The sequence below is a fragment of the Dipodomys ordii genome, unplaced genomic scaffold (assembly GCF_000151885.1).
Source record: "Dipodomys ordii isolate 6190 unplaced genomic scaffold, Dord_2.0 Scaffold102, whole genome shotgun sequence".
NCBI classification, from domain to species: domain Eukaryota; kingdom Metazoa; phylum Chordata; class Mammalia; order Rodentia; family Heteromyidae; genus Dipodomys; species Dipodomys ordii.
In genome coordinates, this window is record NW_012267318.1 from 3,050,992 (window position 1) to 3,068,607 (window position 17,616).

The 17,616-nt window shown below is 43.2% G+C and overlaps 1 protein-coding gene across 1 annotated transcript in view; it reads right to left on the bottom strand.

Moving 5' to 3' along the window:
- Window positions 1-17,616, bottom strand: part of Slc7a1 (solute carrier family 7 (cationic amino acid transporter, y+ system), member 1) — a 68,899-nt gene that overhangs the window by 8,817 nt on the left and 42,466 nt on the right. The window contains exons 3-8 of the mRNA XM_013027264.1: window positions 12,524-12,910; window positions 9,346-9,504; window positions 6,021-6,228; window positions 3,874-3,989; window positions 3,085-3,307; window positions 741-884 (exon numbers count right to left, since the gene is read on the bottom strand). Coding sequence (XP_012882718.1) covers window positions 741-884; window positions 3,085-3,307; window positions 3,874-3,989; window positions 6,021-6,228; window positions 9,346-9,504; window positions 12,524-12,893 — 1,220 coding nt within the window. The 5' untranslated portion in view covers window positions 12,894-12,910. The remainder of the gene's footprint in view (window positions 1-740; window positions 885-3,084; window positions 3,308-3,873; window positions 3,990-6,020; window positions 6,229-9,345; window positions 9,505-12,523; window positions 12,911-17,616) is intronic.

The window sequence follows — 17,616 nt, forward strand, 5'->3', positions numbered from 1 at the left end:
ACAAGGAAGGGAAGGGGTAACAATGATGGACAAGTAGTGTACTCATTGCCTTACTCATGGAACTAACCCCTCTGTACAGCATCTTAACAATAAAATTAAATAAAAAGACAATCCAATATGGTCATTGAAATTATGAATGAAATAATGAATAAGTGGCACCAAAGATAAAAAAAAAACTGCCCCCCACTCTTCACAGATGAAAAGGAGTACTTCCTGGGTTGGGAAATGCCATGTACTTTATGGTCACAGGAAAGACTTTTGCCATCACAGGAAGAAATTAAAACTAGTGTTAATTTGAACTAGTGTTAATATGAACAAATTATGTATAAATGGCAAAAAAATCTTTTACTATTTGCAATTACTTCAATATACTAGTTTGAACTCAGCCCAGGCAGACCCATCTGGGAGACTCTCATTTCCAACTGTCCAGCAAAAAGCCAAAAAAAAGTGAAAGTGTGGTTCAAATGAGAATGGGCCAGCTTGAATGAAAAGCTGAGAGCACAATATTAGCACACCAAAAAACCCCAAACAATTCAAGATAATTTAAGATGTCTCCCTGGGAATGATTCTTTTGTTTGGTTTTTTTTTTTAACTGTATTTTTTTTGTCTTTTCTTTTTTGGTACTGGGGATCGAACCCAGGACGTTGCACTTGCTAGGCAAGCGCTTTGCCACTGAGCTACATCCCAGCCCTCCCTGAGAATGATTCTTAAATACTGGCATGAGAAATGAATTCCAGTACTTACCAGCAATGACACCTGAGGTAACTGTTGCAATTATTGGTGTTTTGGTCCTACTATTGATTTTGGACAGAGATTTAAATAGCAGTCCATCTTCAGCCATGGCATAGATAACTCGGGGCATGGGAAACATGGAGCCTAGAAGACTGAGTGGAGGAAAAGACAAAAACATGAGTGAAACCTCTTCCTAGCCACAAAGACATCCTATGTGACCATACTTCACTACTGTAGATTGAGCACCTTTTTCTCACCAAGAACTACTTCCATGATTCTGCATGATGCCCAATGGCTCTAAGACCCAGCACTTAATAAACAAATTCCAGAGAAAACACGTATGTGTGAAACAAGACAAACAAAGGGGGATCAGCTCATGCAAAGTAGCATGTAAGCTGGGTGCCAATGGCTCACACCTGCAAATTTAGCTACTCAGGAGGCCAAGACCCACATGACTGAAGTTTGAAGCTAGTCCAGGCAGAAAAGTCCATTAGACCCTATCTCCAATTAACCATCAAAAAGCAGAGCTGGAGGCATAGCTCAAGCAGTAGAGCACCAGCTGTGACCAAAAAGCCAAGGCCTTGAGTTCAAGCCCCAGTAACGATACACACACACACACACACACACACACACACACACAAAACAACAATAACAAAAACCCCAGCACAACAAATACACCCACAGGGGAGAAAAAACAACAACAAAGTAGCCAGTGCTAGTGGCTCAGGCTTGTAATCCTAGCTACTCAGGAGACTAAGATTGCAGATTCATTGTTCAAAGCCAGCACAGGAACATAGGCAGGAAAGTCTGTAAGACTCTTATCTCCAATCAGCCACCACAAAAAAGCCAGAATTGGGGGTTGGGAATGTGGCTGAGTGGTAGAGTGCTAGCCTTGCATGCATGAAGCCCTGGGTTCAATTCCTCAGAACCACATATATAGAGAAAGCCGGAAGTGGTGCTGTGGCTCAAGTGATAGAGCACTAACCTTGAGCAAAAGAAGCTCAGCGACAGTGCCCAGTTCCTGAGTTCAAGCTCCAGGACTGGTAACAAAAAAAAGCCAGAACTGAAGGTCTGGCTCAAATGGAAGAGCACTAGTTTTGAGCACAAAAGCTCTGGGACAGTGCCCAAGCACCTGAGTTCAAGTTTCAAGACTGGCAGCCAAAAGAAAAGAAAACAATAGCATGTGATCCCAGGAGTAATACGTATGAAGGAAATTTTTGCACTTATTTCTGAAATGATTTCAAGCTAACTGAAACAAAATTAAAGCATTACTGCATTCGTATTTCTTTGTGGCAAATCAATATTGAATAAATAGTTGCTATTTACATAAGCTATCAGGAAATACCAGGGGCTTCTCACTAAGAGAGGCTTACAGCCTTCCTCAGGAGCCCCTGCTTTACAGACAAACCAAGGGCCAAAATGAGGAACAGAGCCTGTGTGGCTTAAGTGGTTAGTGGAAGGGTACCAGGGGAAAGGATTGGGGCTGGGAAGGTGGCTCAAGCGGTAGAGCACTTGCCTTGCATGCATGAGGCCCTGGGTTCAATTCCTCAGCACCATATAAGCAGAAAAAAAAAAGCCAGAAGTGGCGCTGTGGCTAAAGTAGTAGAGTACTTGCCTTGAGCTGAAGAGCTGAGGGACAGTGCCCAGGCCCAGAGTTCAGATGCCATGACCGTACCCCAAAAAAAAAGAAAAAGAAAAAAAAGGGAAAGGACAACACCCAGCTCAAGCTGAAAGAAAAAGCCAGGAGCCAGTGGCTCACACCTATAATCCTAGCTACTCAGGAGGCTGAGATCTAAGGATCACTGCTCGAAGCCAGCCCAGGCAGAAAAGTCCCTATGAGACTCTTATTTCCAACGAGCTACTCAAAAACCAGAAGTGGCACTATGGCTCAAAGTGCTAGAGCTCTAGCCTTGAGCAAAAAGAGCTCAGGGACAGTGCCCAGGGAGTTGGCATTGTGGCCACAACCAACCAAAAAAAAAAAAAAATTAACTTGGAAGTGGGGCTATGGTTAGCCTTGAGCAAAACACTAGCCTTGAGCAAAAGAGCTCAAGAACAATGCCCAGGCCATGAGTTCAAACTCCACATCCAAACAACAACAACAACCACAACCACACACACACACACACACACACACACACACATGCAAAGAACAATGCCCAGGGCCTGAGTTCAAGCTCCACAACCGAAAAAAAAAAAAAAAAAAAGAGGTGGTCACATAGTGAGGGTTAGGGTTAGGATGTTGGTCTGAATTCAGGGGAAAGGGAATATATATTAACAATTGATCTGTATGCCTGGCTTCCTGGTCTACACAGCCTCCAACCTCCCAGTAGCACCATACTTCCCTCTCTTTACCTGGCAGACAGTGCACAGAGGGAGCCCACAGCCACTGCGTACTTAGCGGCTTCCCAGTGAATGTACTCGAAGGCAGCAGGCAATGGGCTGTCTGGATCCAGGCAGAAATAGGGCATCATGAGCGTGAGGGCGGCCGAGACCCCAAAATAGGCAATGAAGCAAATCAGGAGGGATGCCACAATGCCCACGGGGATCGCCTTCTGAGGGTTCTTGACTTCTTCACCTGGAAGCAGCAGAGAAATCAGCCGGGAGTACAGGATGGCAGAGGGATCACATTCCTGCAGGAAGCCCGCCTGGCACCAATAACCACCCTCAGTGCTCAGCCTTTGGACTTCTATAACTAAGGGATGGCCCTCAAAAACACACAGGGGAGGGTCACAGCCCACAGGCATTCTCAGCCTTTAAGACAGCTAAGGGAGAAACTTACTGCCTTTGGCAGAGAAAACCTGGGAGGCTTGAGGACTATGGCTTTATTAAAACCCACCAGGATGACACTAGTTTTCATGGCTTCCTTTTTCCCAGAGGGTACAGATATGTAATCAGGCCACAGCCATGCTGTCATGGTCTCACTCAGACATCAGAACCCTTACTCACAGGTACAATGCAGTTTCTCATAGGCACTGGCTCTCAGGGAAATGCTAATGCTGGGGAAGGGAGACTAGCAGGAAGCTAGAAATCTACAAACTACTCCAGTGTAATGACGAGTGGTCATTGAAAAGTGCCAACAGGGGAGTGTGAGTGCCACCTGTCTGCCAGGGGAGCAAAGGCATGGACCAGGAGGGAAGCTACCTGTGGTGGCGATGCAGTCAAATCCTACGAAGGCATAGAAACAGGTCGCGGCTCCTGATAGAATGCCAGAAATTCCAAAGGGCATGAATCCTCCATTACCTAGTGCGCTGGTATCACTAGAAAGAGCCACAGTCAAACACTTAAGACATCTGTTGTGTAGTCCTGCCTAAGGAACAGCAATCAGCTCCGGAAGATAAGTGATAGCCGATTACTGCCACACCAGGGGTCTCAGACCCTTGAGACACAACATTACAAACTCCATGGGTTGCAGGCCCCTCCAAAGTCCACAGCTATAATGGCTCTGATGGCTCTAACAACTAGCCCTTTCAGAAGCATCTGCTAAAGAGACTGGTAGGGAGGAGGCAGGTGCTAGGAGGTAGGGGTTCCAGAGAAAAATCCCCAACCACTGGGACTGTTCCTACATGCTCCTGACCAAGACTTTAGGAAACTGCCAGCCAAATGCACTGCTGATAACTACATACTAATACAGTTAGTGGAATTTCATGCATCTACTCTTAACACTTCTCTGATTCCAGTATCATAGTGACATCAATGCCTGAGCATTGATTAGGAGGGACTGGACACCTGGTGTTCCTCAGTGACCATGGCATGTGATGGCCAAGATCTTGGCGTGTGTCCACTCCCCAGTCTTTCAAGAGAATGGACACCAAGGGTTGTGTGTTGCCCAGTTCTACCCTCAGAAGCCTGGGCACCCTCTATTTTCCTTTCAATTCTCCTCTATTCTCCTGTGAGATTGTGTACACAGGGCAGCGCTGGCCAGGCAGAGAAGGGAAAAAAAAGATGGATATCAGGCTGGCTAGCTATCCTAGGCTATTCTTCTATGTGGGACTTGAGACATCACTAAATAAAGCCACCACTATAAATAAAGACCTTAGGAGGATCTCCATGTCACAGCAATTTAACTTTTTTCCCTGTAAGGAAAACAGAATTGCAGACAAAATTGAATCCTATTTATTATCCATCCTGGAACACTAAGACTCAACAGAAAATCTGTCAAAGAAGATTTAAAAAAGACATAACGTTAAAAAGATGTAATTATAGTGGGAGAATGATCCACTTGAAAATACTTTTTCCAAATATTAATATCATAGGAAGGCATTATTGAAAACAATTGGAATCACCAAGGTACCACAGAAAGGGGGGCGGGGGGGGGAATAACTCTCAGCACCTTGAGCTGTGGCTCTACTTCTCTACCACTTGGAGTCACTCTCCTCGATGTGGATTTGTCTGTTCAGATCTCAGCCTCCCAAGTCTGCTATGATAATAAACAAAAGCCACCTGCACCTGGTCACCCTGAGCTTCTGCTTTCTCATCATTTTCAGATGGAGTCCAGCAGACTTCTCAGCTTGAATGTAAAATTTAGAGATCATATAACCAAGTATGAGGAGAAAGAGATTGCTCAATGAGACTGACAACAGTCCCGAACCATAAACAAAAAAAACACACTTGGGCTGGGACGGTGGCTCTGTAGTCGAGTGCTTGCTTTGAGCTGAAGAGCTCAGGGACAGCACCTAGGCCGAGTTCAAGCCCCACAACCAATAACCAACAACAACAAAATACACTTGCCAGGTATGATGGTGGCACATTTGTAATCCCAGTTATTCAAGAGGCTAAGCCCCTAGGGTCACAGAGTCCCAGCCTGGACTGGGTAATAAGACTCTTTTCTCAAAGTCAAAACAGAACAATAAAAACAATACCTTCCACCCACAGTGACTGTGCACAAAGCAAAACAAAATAATCTAACAAAATACACCAAATTCTTAAAGGTACATATGCCAGGTACTGGTGGCTCATGCCTATAATCCTAGCTACTCAGGAAGCCGAGATCTGAGGATCACAATTCAAAACAGCCCAGGCAGAAAAGTGCTTGGGACTCATATCTCCAATTAACCACCAGAAAAACAGAAGTGGTTCTGTAGTACAGTGCTAGGCTTGAGTCAAAAAGCTCAGGGACAGCACCTAGACCCCGAGTTCAGGCCCCACAATAGATAGTCCTTCCCCTGCAAATAAAATAAAATAAAGATACACATTATCCTCACCAATTGTATTCCCTGATTGTGACATGGTACTAAATGCAAAGATTGGAAAGAACTGGCACATGCCAACAAACAGAAGAAAGAACTTACTTGCTCTGACAGCGAGATATATTCAAGAAATGCTCCTGGGTGACCTCACAGCCTGTTATATTCAAGTAATTGTCCTTGGTGAGTTGCCAGTTTTTAATGCATCCTTTCACAAATCCGGACACCATTATGAAGCCCAGGACCAGAACGTTGATACAGGTGAATATTTTGTTGACCATGGCTGACTCTTTCACACCAAAAGTTAAAACTCCTAAAAAAAAAAAAAAAAGGTACAAACAGAAACTTTAACTACATGCCAGGCAAGTCCTTTCAGGATGAGAATGGGGGACACAAAAATAGGGACAGGAAGGGAATAAAAAAGAAAAATCACCCAGCTCCAAAGACCTCTGACAGCCTCTGGGAATAGAGCTGAATGCACCTTCTCTCTAAGAGCAAGGACCTAAATAACCCAAGTGTGTGGGAAGCCTCATCATGCATCTATCTGGGTGGACGTTCTGGGTCCCCTCAGGAACTTAGGGCACCACCCACAGGGCTGCAGAAGTCTGAAACACAGTTCCATCCCCCTTCCATGGAGAACAAACAAGGCCCTGGGGCATAGGGTTAGGGCCTCGACCCCCACACCAAGCTGCTTCTGCTGTGGGAAAGACATTACAGGAAAGACATCTTCTATTGCTGAATTTATTTCCTCCAAGGAAAAATCACTTGGCTTAACTTCTTGGTAGGATGGGAGTTTTTCAGATGAGGAAATTATTTAAATATACTTTGGGACATTAGTCATGTTGGCAGTAGTAACTATTTGTGGTTTTGGAATAACTAACACAGATCTACATTAGTTTCTCTCTGGAATTCAGTGTATATAAAATAATGTCAACGCTAGATTCACACTAAGAACAAAACAACAATAAAAACCACCAACTAGTGAATTGGCACAGTAACCCCATGTACCACCTTAGGGTTTTCATGACATCTACATTGGGGTTCTTAAGTATCCCCCTGTGGCCTATGTGATAAGAAAAGGATTTACTACTGGAAATATGTAAGTCACTGGGTTATTTAAAGATAAAAGTCTCACGAACTTTTTTGCCTAGCCTCACTTGGAATCGTGATCCTCAGATCTCAGCTTTCTGAGAAGCTATGATTACAGACATGAACCAACCACCAGTACTGGCTGCCTTTTTATCTCTTAAAATAAAAACTGCAGTACACATTAAGTTGAATACTGAAATGTAGATATTAGGAGAGAATGGAGTAAATTAATCACAAAGGGGCAACATCATCATACTCTATGTTTTCTTTAGTGTCCTTCCCTCTCATGTTTATGAAAATGAAAATCTCACTACAGTAGTTCAAACTTATTTTCTGATACATAACTTTGCAAGCTGGACCAGAAATACTGCCAGGACTGATTTTGAGGGAGATTATTTTGATTAAATGTGTGTAAAGTAAGAAATGTTGTTTTTAAAACTTCTCTAAGATTCCCTAACCTCAAGAGATCAAGCTGCTTTCCAGCTTCATGTGCAGCTACCCAATACTCCTCAGAAAAAAAAAAAAATGCTATCCTGTGGCTAAGATTTAGACAAAAGTCAGTAACAATGAGCAGCCATTGTCAATGACAAGCAAGCAGTACCTCAAAGTCTAAAACCACAACTTATTGAAAGGGTGTTTTGGTGGCTGTTAGATGAAAAAAAAAAATCACCTGTTTTTCTTTCCTTTTATGTGTGTGTGTGTGCCAGTACAGGGATTTGAACTCAAGGCCCAGGCACTATCTCTTAGCTTTTTTGCTCAAGGCTAGCACTCTACAACTTGAGCTGCAGACCAGTAGCATTTCCTGGTTAATGGAAGGTAAGAATCTCATGGACTTTCTTGCCTGAGTTGGCAGTTCAGATCTTCAGATCTCCGCCTCCTAAGTAGCTGGAATTATAGGCATGAGCCCATCTATACAAGATGTCTTTCAATGCCCGGGGACACCTTAGTGTCTGAGGCAGAGTTCATTCCTGCACTTTCCTGGCAGACAAGTGACCATTTCATGTCTTTCCAAATGGCCACCCATTGATTCAAAAAGATTTTTTATTCGTGAGTTAAAGGTATAAAGTGTCCTCAGTGCTACCAGAATCTTACTCTGTGAAGAATACACATTTCAACAGCTATTGATTAGCCAGGTCAACCCTATGTGGACTATTAGAAGCCATTAGAGTAGAAACAAATAAATGAAGTTGTCTGTGCATTACAAAAACAGACAAAATAGGAAAGGGACTAAAGGACACAACAACAATAAAAAGCCCACAAAAACCAAAGAACAGAAACATGAACTTGGACTGCATCTCAGTAGTATAGCACGAGCATGGCATGGGTAAGGCCATGGGTTCCATACTTAGCAGAGCCAAAAACAACCCCCCCCCAAAAAAAACAACTTAATAGGAACCTGTCATGCTTGAATTAGATCTCTTTCAAGATGTGGCCCTTGTTCAGCAGCTCTGGAAAGCAATATGGATGTTCCACAAAAGACTACACACATAGAGCTCCCCTATGCCCCAGCAATCCTACTTTTGGACATTTACCCAAATGATCACAAACAAGGTCATAGTAAAGCTACCAGCACAACTATGTTTATTGCAACGTTATTCACCATAGCTAAGATATGGAACCAACCTAGATGCCCCCTCTGAATATATATACAATGGAATTCTTTGCTTCCATCAGAAAGAACAACATTGCCCAATTTGTTAGGAAATGGAAAGACTTGGAAAGAATTACCCAGTCCCAAAGAAATCTAGGGCCCATGGTTTCCCTTATTTGCAATAATTAGTATACATATAGGATATTCTTATCAGATGAGCTGAAAAGCTCAAAAAACATGTACAAATGACCATATAAGATGATGCTAAGTGAAATGAACCCCAAGATATGTACAAGAGGTCTCTTTATTGTTATTGTTTCAAATGTACCATGAGATTTTATTTTTTTGTTGTTGTTTCCTTTGTATGTTCTTTCCCCTATGGCATATCCCCTGTTGTCACTGTACTTGATTTTGGTACCCTGCATCTTGTATATACATTTGTCTAATCTGGAGAGGGGAAAGGGAATAACAAAATGCTGAAACAAAGACACAAGATGACCCAGTGCAACAAGGATACCCCACAGGACAGTCTACTGGAAACAAACTTTACAACTTGGGGAGGCCAGTGGAGGAGTGAGGGAGGTGGGGGAGGGAAGGGATAGCGGGACAACAAGGAAGGGAAGGGGTAACAATGATGGACAAGTAGTGTACTCATTGCCTTACTCATGGAACTAACCCCTCTGTACAGCATCTTAACAATAAAACAAAATAAAACAAATCTAGATATAACAAAAAAAATGTGGCTCTTACCTGTTAAGAGGAGAATTATAATCACAGCAAATATGTCGGGGTTTTTAGCGAGCACGCCAGGAACATTGAGGGCCATGTGCTTTCTGGAGAACTCCCCAATGCTTTTACCTATGAGCTCATCAAAGGTCGCACTCCAGGCTCTTGCCACACTTGACGTACCTGCCGCAAAACACATGGCAGCCAGTGAAGGGAAGTAGTTAATTTGGGTTCTCATCAGAGAGCTCTGCATGTATCTCATCCACACAGGGATCACAGTATAATCAGATCTTTCCACAGCAGTGAGACTGGAGTATGTGCTAAACAGAAAGGGAGGAGCTGGGGCTGCGATAGAAGTGAGTTTATGACTTACCTCATTCTCTATACATGGACTGCATGGTGTCCTGTGTGTTTTATGGAGTGTGTGTGTGTGTGTGAGATACATCCTGGTTTACAAGGGTGAACCCTGATTGAAAGTTAAATTTTAATGACTTTCCCCTCAAACAATGGTGTGAAAAGCAATGTGCACGCAGTAGATAAACTAGACTTTGAGTTCTGAATTAGATCTTTTCTAGAACCAGCAATATTGGTATGATCTTTTGCTGACAGCTCTGCAATGCTGACCAGGAAACATGAAAGACACTGCTTCAAAGGCTGGATGTGTGAAGGTTAGGTGAATAAACCACATTTTTTGCTTCTGGTATTTTCATTCTTTTCCAGTTGTTTGAGGCAGGATCAAACAAGGCTGGACTCAAAACTCACGATCCTCCTGTCTCAGAGGCCTTTCAAGTGCTGAGATTATAGGCATATACCCCCAGCCTGGCTTGGTATGTTCACCTTGAGTTCACTGGGATATAACCTATTATAAATGGAGAATACACACACACACACACACACTTAAAACAATGTAAGCATATATATCAAGATGGAAGTCTTACAGTAATAGTTACTTTTATGAAACACTCCAATACTATTTATTCAACTATACTTATTTGATTTCATTAGGGAACTAAGTATTAGCAACCACTTGAAAAACCCTTAGCAATGACTTAGGAAACCCTTGTTTCCTAAGCAGAAACCCCAGGCAGCAGGCAGGGCCGATGGCACCCATGCCCCAAGTGCTACTCTCTAAGGAGATCCACAAAGAAGCTGGCTTTCGGCTCAGCTTTCAGCCTTTCTGCCACTTTGGACTTGAACTAGGCTTATATTACCCAGCTCAGAATTGTGGTTTCCCACTGGTGAAACTCTACCTCTTCAATTCCAAGGGGGACTCCTGTCCCTCAGCACCAAGGAACATAAATAAGGCCCATACCATCACCATCACCACCCACTGCTCTCTTTTTCTCTTTCTTTCAATTCTGAAGACACGTCATTGTTTTCCAGTGGCTGTTTGTCAGGAAAAGTCACTAAAATTCTAATTTCTGCATACAGCATATTCCATTCTTCTCAGAGGGACTTGACCATGACCATGAACTGAATTACCCACAGAATATTGGCAGAGTGATCAGCACAATGATTGAACTTCATTCCTGGAGCTCAAGTAGAATATTTCCCCAACAACCCAAAGCTTTAGGCACATTTTATCCTAACAGCAATCTATGTGAATTCTCTCCATGAAGACCACAAATGAAAATAGTTTTCCTGTACCCTCCTCATTGAACTCTCAAAGTGGCCAGCTCACTGTAAGCAGGTTCCCAAGCTCCACCCTGCCTCTATGCCAGGAGTGCTTCAACCTTTCTTCCCAGCCTACACCCCCTTTCCATTTCTGAATCATTACTTTAAAAGAATTGGTGGGGGGACTGGAAAAACTCTTCCCCAGTAGCTAAGAAACAGAATAAATTTCCCTAATAGATTCATGGGTGTCACATAGGCAAATAGCACTCTGGCAAAGATAAAGCAGCCAACCTTCCATGCTCACTGTTTTGTTTTATACTTCCAGAGAGCGTAACAGTCTATTTAAAATAACTCCAGTCCCACTGGGAGACTTCCATGGGTGACTGCCATCTGTGGTTACAAGTTTTAACATTGTGTTGGGGGGAAAAAGCCATTATGAATTTTATTTTAGAAGTTATTATAGAGTAAGCTCTATTGGCTCTCAGCAAATGCTGCAGATGTTGAAAAGAAGCCCAAATACTAGACTGCCTACTGTCTGGGGAGGTAGCAGTGGTACCCTCAATGCAAAGATGAAGGACCCTGTCAGCAAGCTATCGATGGAACCGGGTATAAGGTTCTCTGAGAGTGGAGAGACTCATTGTATAAAATATACACTTAGAGTTGGAGATGTACTCAGAGGTAAAACATATTCACAAGGCTTTAGGTTCATTAACATCACAGCCTCCAATACATTTATATTCACTATTTAAATATTAGTTATGGCTATATCCCTAGTTAGTAAACACTTATGAACAGTGACTGTCACATTCTTTGATCATATCCTAATCTCCAGCAAAAATGCCTGGCATAGAGCATTAAAAAATGCTCTGTGTACTCAATAAATAATTCACGTGTTGATATAAATAGTAAATGCATGGATGAATCAATGAGTTGTCTAATTGGTTATTTTTACCTTGTGTGTGTTTGTGTGTGTGTGTGCGTGCGTGCCAGTTCTGGGGCTTGAACTCAGGGTCTAGACACTATCCCCGAGCTTCTTTCACTCAAGTCTAGTGCTCTACCACTTTAGCTACAGCTCCATTTCTGGCTTTTTAGGGGGTACTTTCTTGCGGGGTCTATCTTCAAACTGTAATCCTCAGATCTTACTCAGTCTCCTGAGTGTCTAGGATTATAGGCATGAGCCAGGAATGCCTAGCTTATTTCTACTTCTTTGTGTCTTTCTGCATGTCTCAAAGTTTTCTGTTGGTGACATATTTTCTCTAGTAATCAGGAAAAACACTGAGAGGAACAAAATTATTTTCTAGAATTAGAATGAACCTATTATTTCTAGGTCTCTTTAGTAAACAGGAATGGACTCAAGGAGGCCTGGCTTTATTGGCTTGATCTCACAGGACACAGAGCAGAGGACTGAACCCACAGTCAGCTCAATCACTCATAAAAGTAAAAGACAATACACTCAGGAGGCCTTCTGGGGAGACCCAGGCTCAGTCTTCCCAGGAAGGACATGGGTACGCTTGGTGGGATATGTAGAAGTAGGAAAAGACACAAGGGGATGGCGGACATGGACCTCGGGGCTGAGCTTGGGACCTACCGATGACATAGGAGAGGATCAAGTTCCAGCCAGTGATGAAGGCCCAGAGCTCCCCCACGGTCACATAGCTGTAGAGGTAGGCTGAGCCTGTCTTGGGGACTCGAGCGCCAAACTCGCCATAGCACAGGCCAGCCAGCACAGAGGCCAAGGCAGCAATCAGAAAGGAGAAGACAATGGCAGGGCCAGCATCCTCCCGGGCCACTGCACCAGCCAGGACATACACACCAGCGCCCAGTGTGCTGCCCACACCCAGGGCCACCAGGTCGAAGGTGTTCAGGCAGCGGGACAGCTGGCTCTCTTCCCGACTGCAGTCCACCACTTTCCGTCGCAGCATCTGGTGACCGAAGCCAAGCAGGACTTTGCACCCCATTGTGCTCTGTGTGTGTGCTGAAAAAGAAGGACAAGGGGTGCTTCATTGTGCCATGCTCTTCACCCACAAATCCTATCTTACTGTACTACTGAAACACCTAATGAAATCCTTTATAACCGTTTCTCGATACATTGCAGTTGTCAGAACCAGCGGTTGTAGAGCTCAACAACTCATCCAGAAATACATCCAGCTGCTTTACTCTGTGGTCTCTAAGCTTCCACATTTCAGTCCTTAGCCCAGAGCCTTCTGTAGACAAAAGTGCTCTAGCATAAGAAAACATACACAGGCCAATGATCGACTCTGCAATCACCTCCTACATAATTTATCAGGACATACTAGGCTATTTCCTATACAGTATTGCATTAATAGAAAGCCATCAAAACTATATATATATATTGTGTGTGTGTGTGTGTGTGCGCGCACGCCCGTGTGTGCCAGGACTCATGCTTGAATTCCAGGCCTGGGTATTTCCCTTTAGCTTCAGTGCTCAGGACTGGAGCTATACACTTGAGCCCAGCTTTATTTTTGGATTTTTGCTGGTATCTCAGGGATTTTTCTGCCTGAGCTGGCTTCAAACCTCAGTCCTGAGATCTCAACCTCCTAAAGAGCCACAGGAACCCAGCTTCAAAACAGTAACTTAATTACTACAACTCAGAGACCTTGATAGTAATGACAATGCTTTTTATATCTTTACAAGATCCTCTAAGTGCAAGTTTCTACTTTTAAGTTAACACACAGAGTTGGAGCTGAAGTAGAAAAGTGTTGAACTATATTCAGTAAAGACATTTCATACTGTCAGGCTTTAGGAAGCATTTTCTTTTGTGTCAATACAGATGCAATATGTGTGACCATCCTGATACTCAGACTGTGAGCACAGACTCACTGTCACTTGGGTTTTAGGTCACAGAGAACAGAAGGGAACTGTGACCCAAAGGAAGCTTTTCCTTCTTTTATGATGCAGATATGGGGCTTGAACTCAGGGCCTGGGCTCTGTCCCTTAGCTTTTTTTGATCAAGGCTGGCACTGTACCACTTGAACCATAGCTCCATGTTCAGATTTTTGGTGGTTAAGGAAGATAAGAGTCCCATAGACTTTCCTGCCCTGGCTGGCTTCAAACCACAATCCTTAGATCTCAGCTTCCTGAGTAGCCAGGATTAAAGGTGTGAGCCACTTGCACAAGGCTCCAAGATCAGCTTTCAAAGAGCTCTTTTGTGACAATATCTTCAGGTCAACAGTACCAACATCTAAGCCAAACAGGACAGCAGCCACCCTTGAGAATGTAGAGATTTATTTCCTTTCTACTCTTGGAGAGTAGTTCCATAGACTGATCTCCTTTTCCAGGGCACAGTATAGAAAGGTGAGCAGAGCAACCACATAACAGATAATCATGACAAATTTGGCCTCGGCTAGGCAGTCAGAATCAACAGCTCAAGGTGCATCGACAGCGTGATAGACCATGAGGCACCGGACTTGTGTGGTCTGCCTCTCTAAAACTCATGATCTTAGCCTAATTATGAGGAAAGTATGACAAATTAGTTATGTGACTTTCTATAAAACACTTGATCAGCACCCCTCAAAACTATCAAAGAGAAGAATCTGTCATTAACAAAGCAACCCTAAAGAGGTGTGATGAAGCCTAGTGCCAGTGGCTCAGGCCTATAATCCCAACCATTCAGGAGGTACAGACCTGAGACTTGTCTCTAATCAACAAGCAGAAAGCTAGAAGTAGCAGTGTGGCTTAAGTGGTAAAGCACCAACTTTCAGGGAAAAAGCTAAATAAGGGATAGTATTCAGGACCTGAGTTCAATAGTCAATAATGGCACACACACAAAAAAAAAGATGTGATGACAGATAGATGCAGTTTGAGACCCACAGTGGAAACCTGAGTAAGGTATGAATTTAGTGCAATGCAAACATTGGTTCATTACTTGTGCCTACTGCAGCACACCAATGTAAGGAACATAGCAACTCTATTTTTTGTAGATATATAACTATTCTCGTGGAGCTTATTTAAACAACAGTGCAAAAATAAGCTATGGTCTTGACTTTCGCATTTATTATAATGGATATATTGTTTTATTTTGCTTTTTGGTTGAGTGTGTCCAAGGATGGCGTATGAGCTCACAATCCTCCTGCCTCAGCCTCCTGAGTAGATTACAGATTTGCCCCACCATACTCAACGATATCACTAATAGATATTTTATTGCCCTAACTTAGGCACAATTAAGTAAATGACAAACAAAATAGTGCTGATGGTGACCACAGATTGGGAGAGAAGTCCGGGCCTGCCCATACCTCTGTAGTACCCAGTCATGTCTTGGGCTCAAGCATGTCTCAGGCTGGCTCAAGCCATGAAAAAAAGTGGGTAATTCTTCCTGTATTTTCTCTGAATGCTCCAGGGAAGAGAAAAAAATCCCAAAACATGCCTGGGGAACCCCCTTTTTACACTGATAAGGAAAAGTGAGAGGGCCAAATGTTAAACAAGGTCATGGCACTCTGAAGGCACAGGTGGCCAACTGCCCACCTGGGGTCTTAGCAGCCCTGCTTGTGGGAAGGAAATGATGTCCTGTGTGGAGGGGTGGGGCAAGGCAAGGAGGAAATGGAGGAAATGAGGCAAGAGTGTTATTTGTGAAATAGCAGTGGAGTGGGAAAAATCAGACACCAGAGCCTGAGGACCCCACAAAACAAGAACTAGCAGAAAATGAATCGTTTCTCAGTGTCTTCCCCACTACATGACTGTTTCTTTGTGTGTGTGTGTGTATGTGTGTGTGCGCGCACACACACACACAACAGTATTAAAGCTTAAATTCAGAGCCACTCACTCTTGCTTGGCTTTTTACTGAAAGGCTGGCATTCCATCAATTGAGCCATACCCTCCACTTCTGTTTTTTTTACTAGTTAATTGGAGATAAGAATCTCACAAAGGGGGGGGCAGGGAGGATTGGGTGAGGGGGGAGGATGGGAAGGGATGGGAAGGGGAAACAAAGGAGGAGGCTACAATGCTTGATAAGAAATGTACTCATTATCTTGCCCATGTAATTGTAACCCCTCTGTACAGTATTTTCACAATAAAAGAAAAAAAAAAGAATCTCACCAACAGACTTCTCTGTGTGAGCTGGCTTTTAATCACGATCCTCACATCTCAGTCTCCTGAGTAGCTAGGATTATAGGCATGAGCCACTGATACCTAGCTTACAGACAATTCTTTGCATATACCTTTTTTTATTTATGTAATAAAATGAAAAGAGCTCAGGGTGTAGATCAGTAATAGAGCATGCTAGCATACTGGTATACTTGAGGTTTTGGCCTTTTGATCCTCAGAACTGAAGAAAAAAAGAATAAACAAAAAAAGCCCACAGATGAGTTAAGGTGACACTTGGCTTTTGGAATTAGGTGATCTAACTTTCTGATTTAGGTCCTGTGATTTATGAATTATGTAACTCCAGACAATATAACCTGCTGTCTTAAACTCTACCTTCTTGGTATCAGAGGAGTACTAGGTGGAGGGAGCGGGAGAGAAGAGTACTGGCTGACTTCTGTTACTTCATTTAATCCATGGAAGATTAGAAGAAGTAGTCTAAATATATGTGCAGTGCAAGTCTGAGGTGTGGATCAAGTGATAAGAGCACCAGCCTTGGGCAAAAAAAACTAAGAAACAGTATGCAGGCCATAAGTACTCTCTCTCTCTCTCTCTCTCTCACACACACACACACACACACACAATCAACTAAATCAATCAATCAATAAACAGAGAAGAACAGCAGGGACTCCAGATACATGGTCCCTGCTGTGGAGCAGAGAAGTTAGATTAGATGAAGAAAGTACACAAAGAGATCTCCATGAACTTCCACTCAATGACAGCCATTCTCTGACCCAAGCTTGGAAACTACATCTAGGTCTTGTAGACAAAATCAATAGAACTGTCATTTTTGGACCTTCATATCTATTTCAAGAAACAGAAACTTACTCCTGGGCCATCAAACTGTTAAATATTGAGCTAATAAAGTCTCCTTTGATAGGGAGCCCCATAAGTTGTTGATGGGCAGTGTTTTTCCATTTCTTGAATGTAAGGGCACCTCATGAGTGAGGGTCTTAGAAATACTATCTAATACTTCTTAGGGTTTGAGGAGACAAAATAAGAAGACTTTTTTTGTTTTGTTTTGGTTTTGTGGTTGTTTTTTTTAATTTTTGGTGCCATACTGGAGTTTGAACTCAGGGCCTGGGTGTTGTCCCTTAACTTTTGCACTCAAAGCTGGTGCTCTACTACTTGAGCAACACTTCCACTTTTTTTGGTTAACTGGAAATAAGAATCTCATGGACTTTCTTGCCCAGGCTGGCCAGGAACCTTGAGCCTCAGACCTCAGCCTCTTGAGTAGTTACAATTACAGGCAAGAGCCAACACTGCACAGCTGACAAGCAGAAGTTTTCATCTGGCCCTGACCCTGGAAGGGACAGATGTGTCTGTCCTTCAGTTGTGGTCATTAAAAGCTTGCTCCCTGGTGATATAGATGCTAAGCTGGCTGTTATCCTCTCTACCTACTTCTTTCTATACCACTTCTTCCCAACCACTCATGCTAACTTCCATGACCTGATGTAATCAAAGGGTACTGAAGGCAGGATGGTGGGATCTCAGTAGCTTTTACCCTTCATTGGCCTCAGGCCCTAGGACAAGTTAACTGGGAAAGCTCTACAGAAAACATTTGATCTGTGCTAATGACTGGCA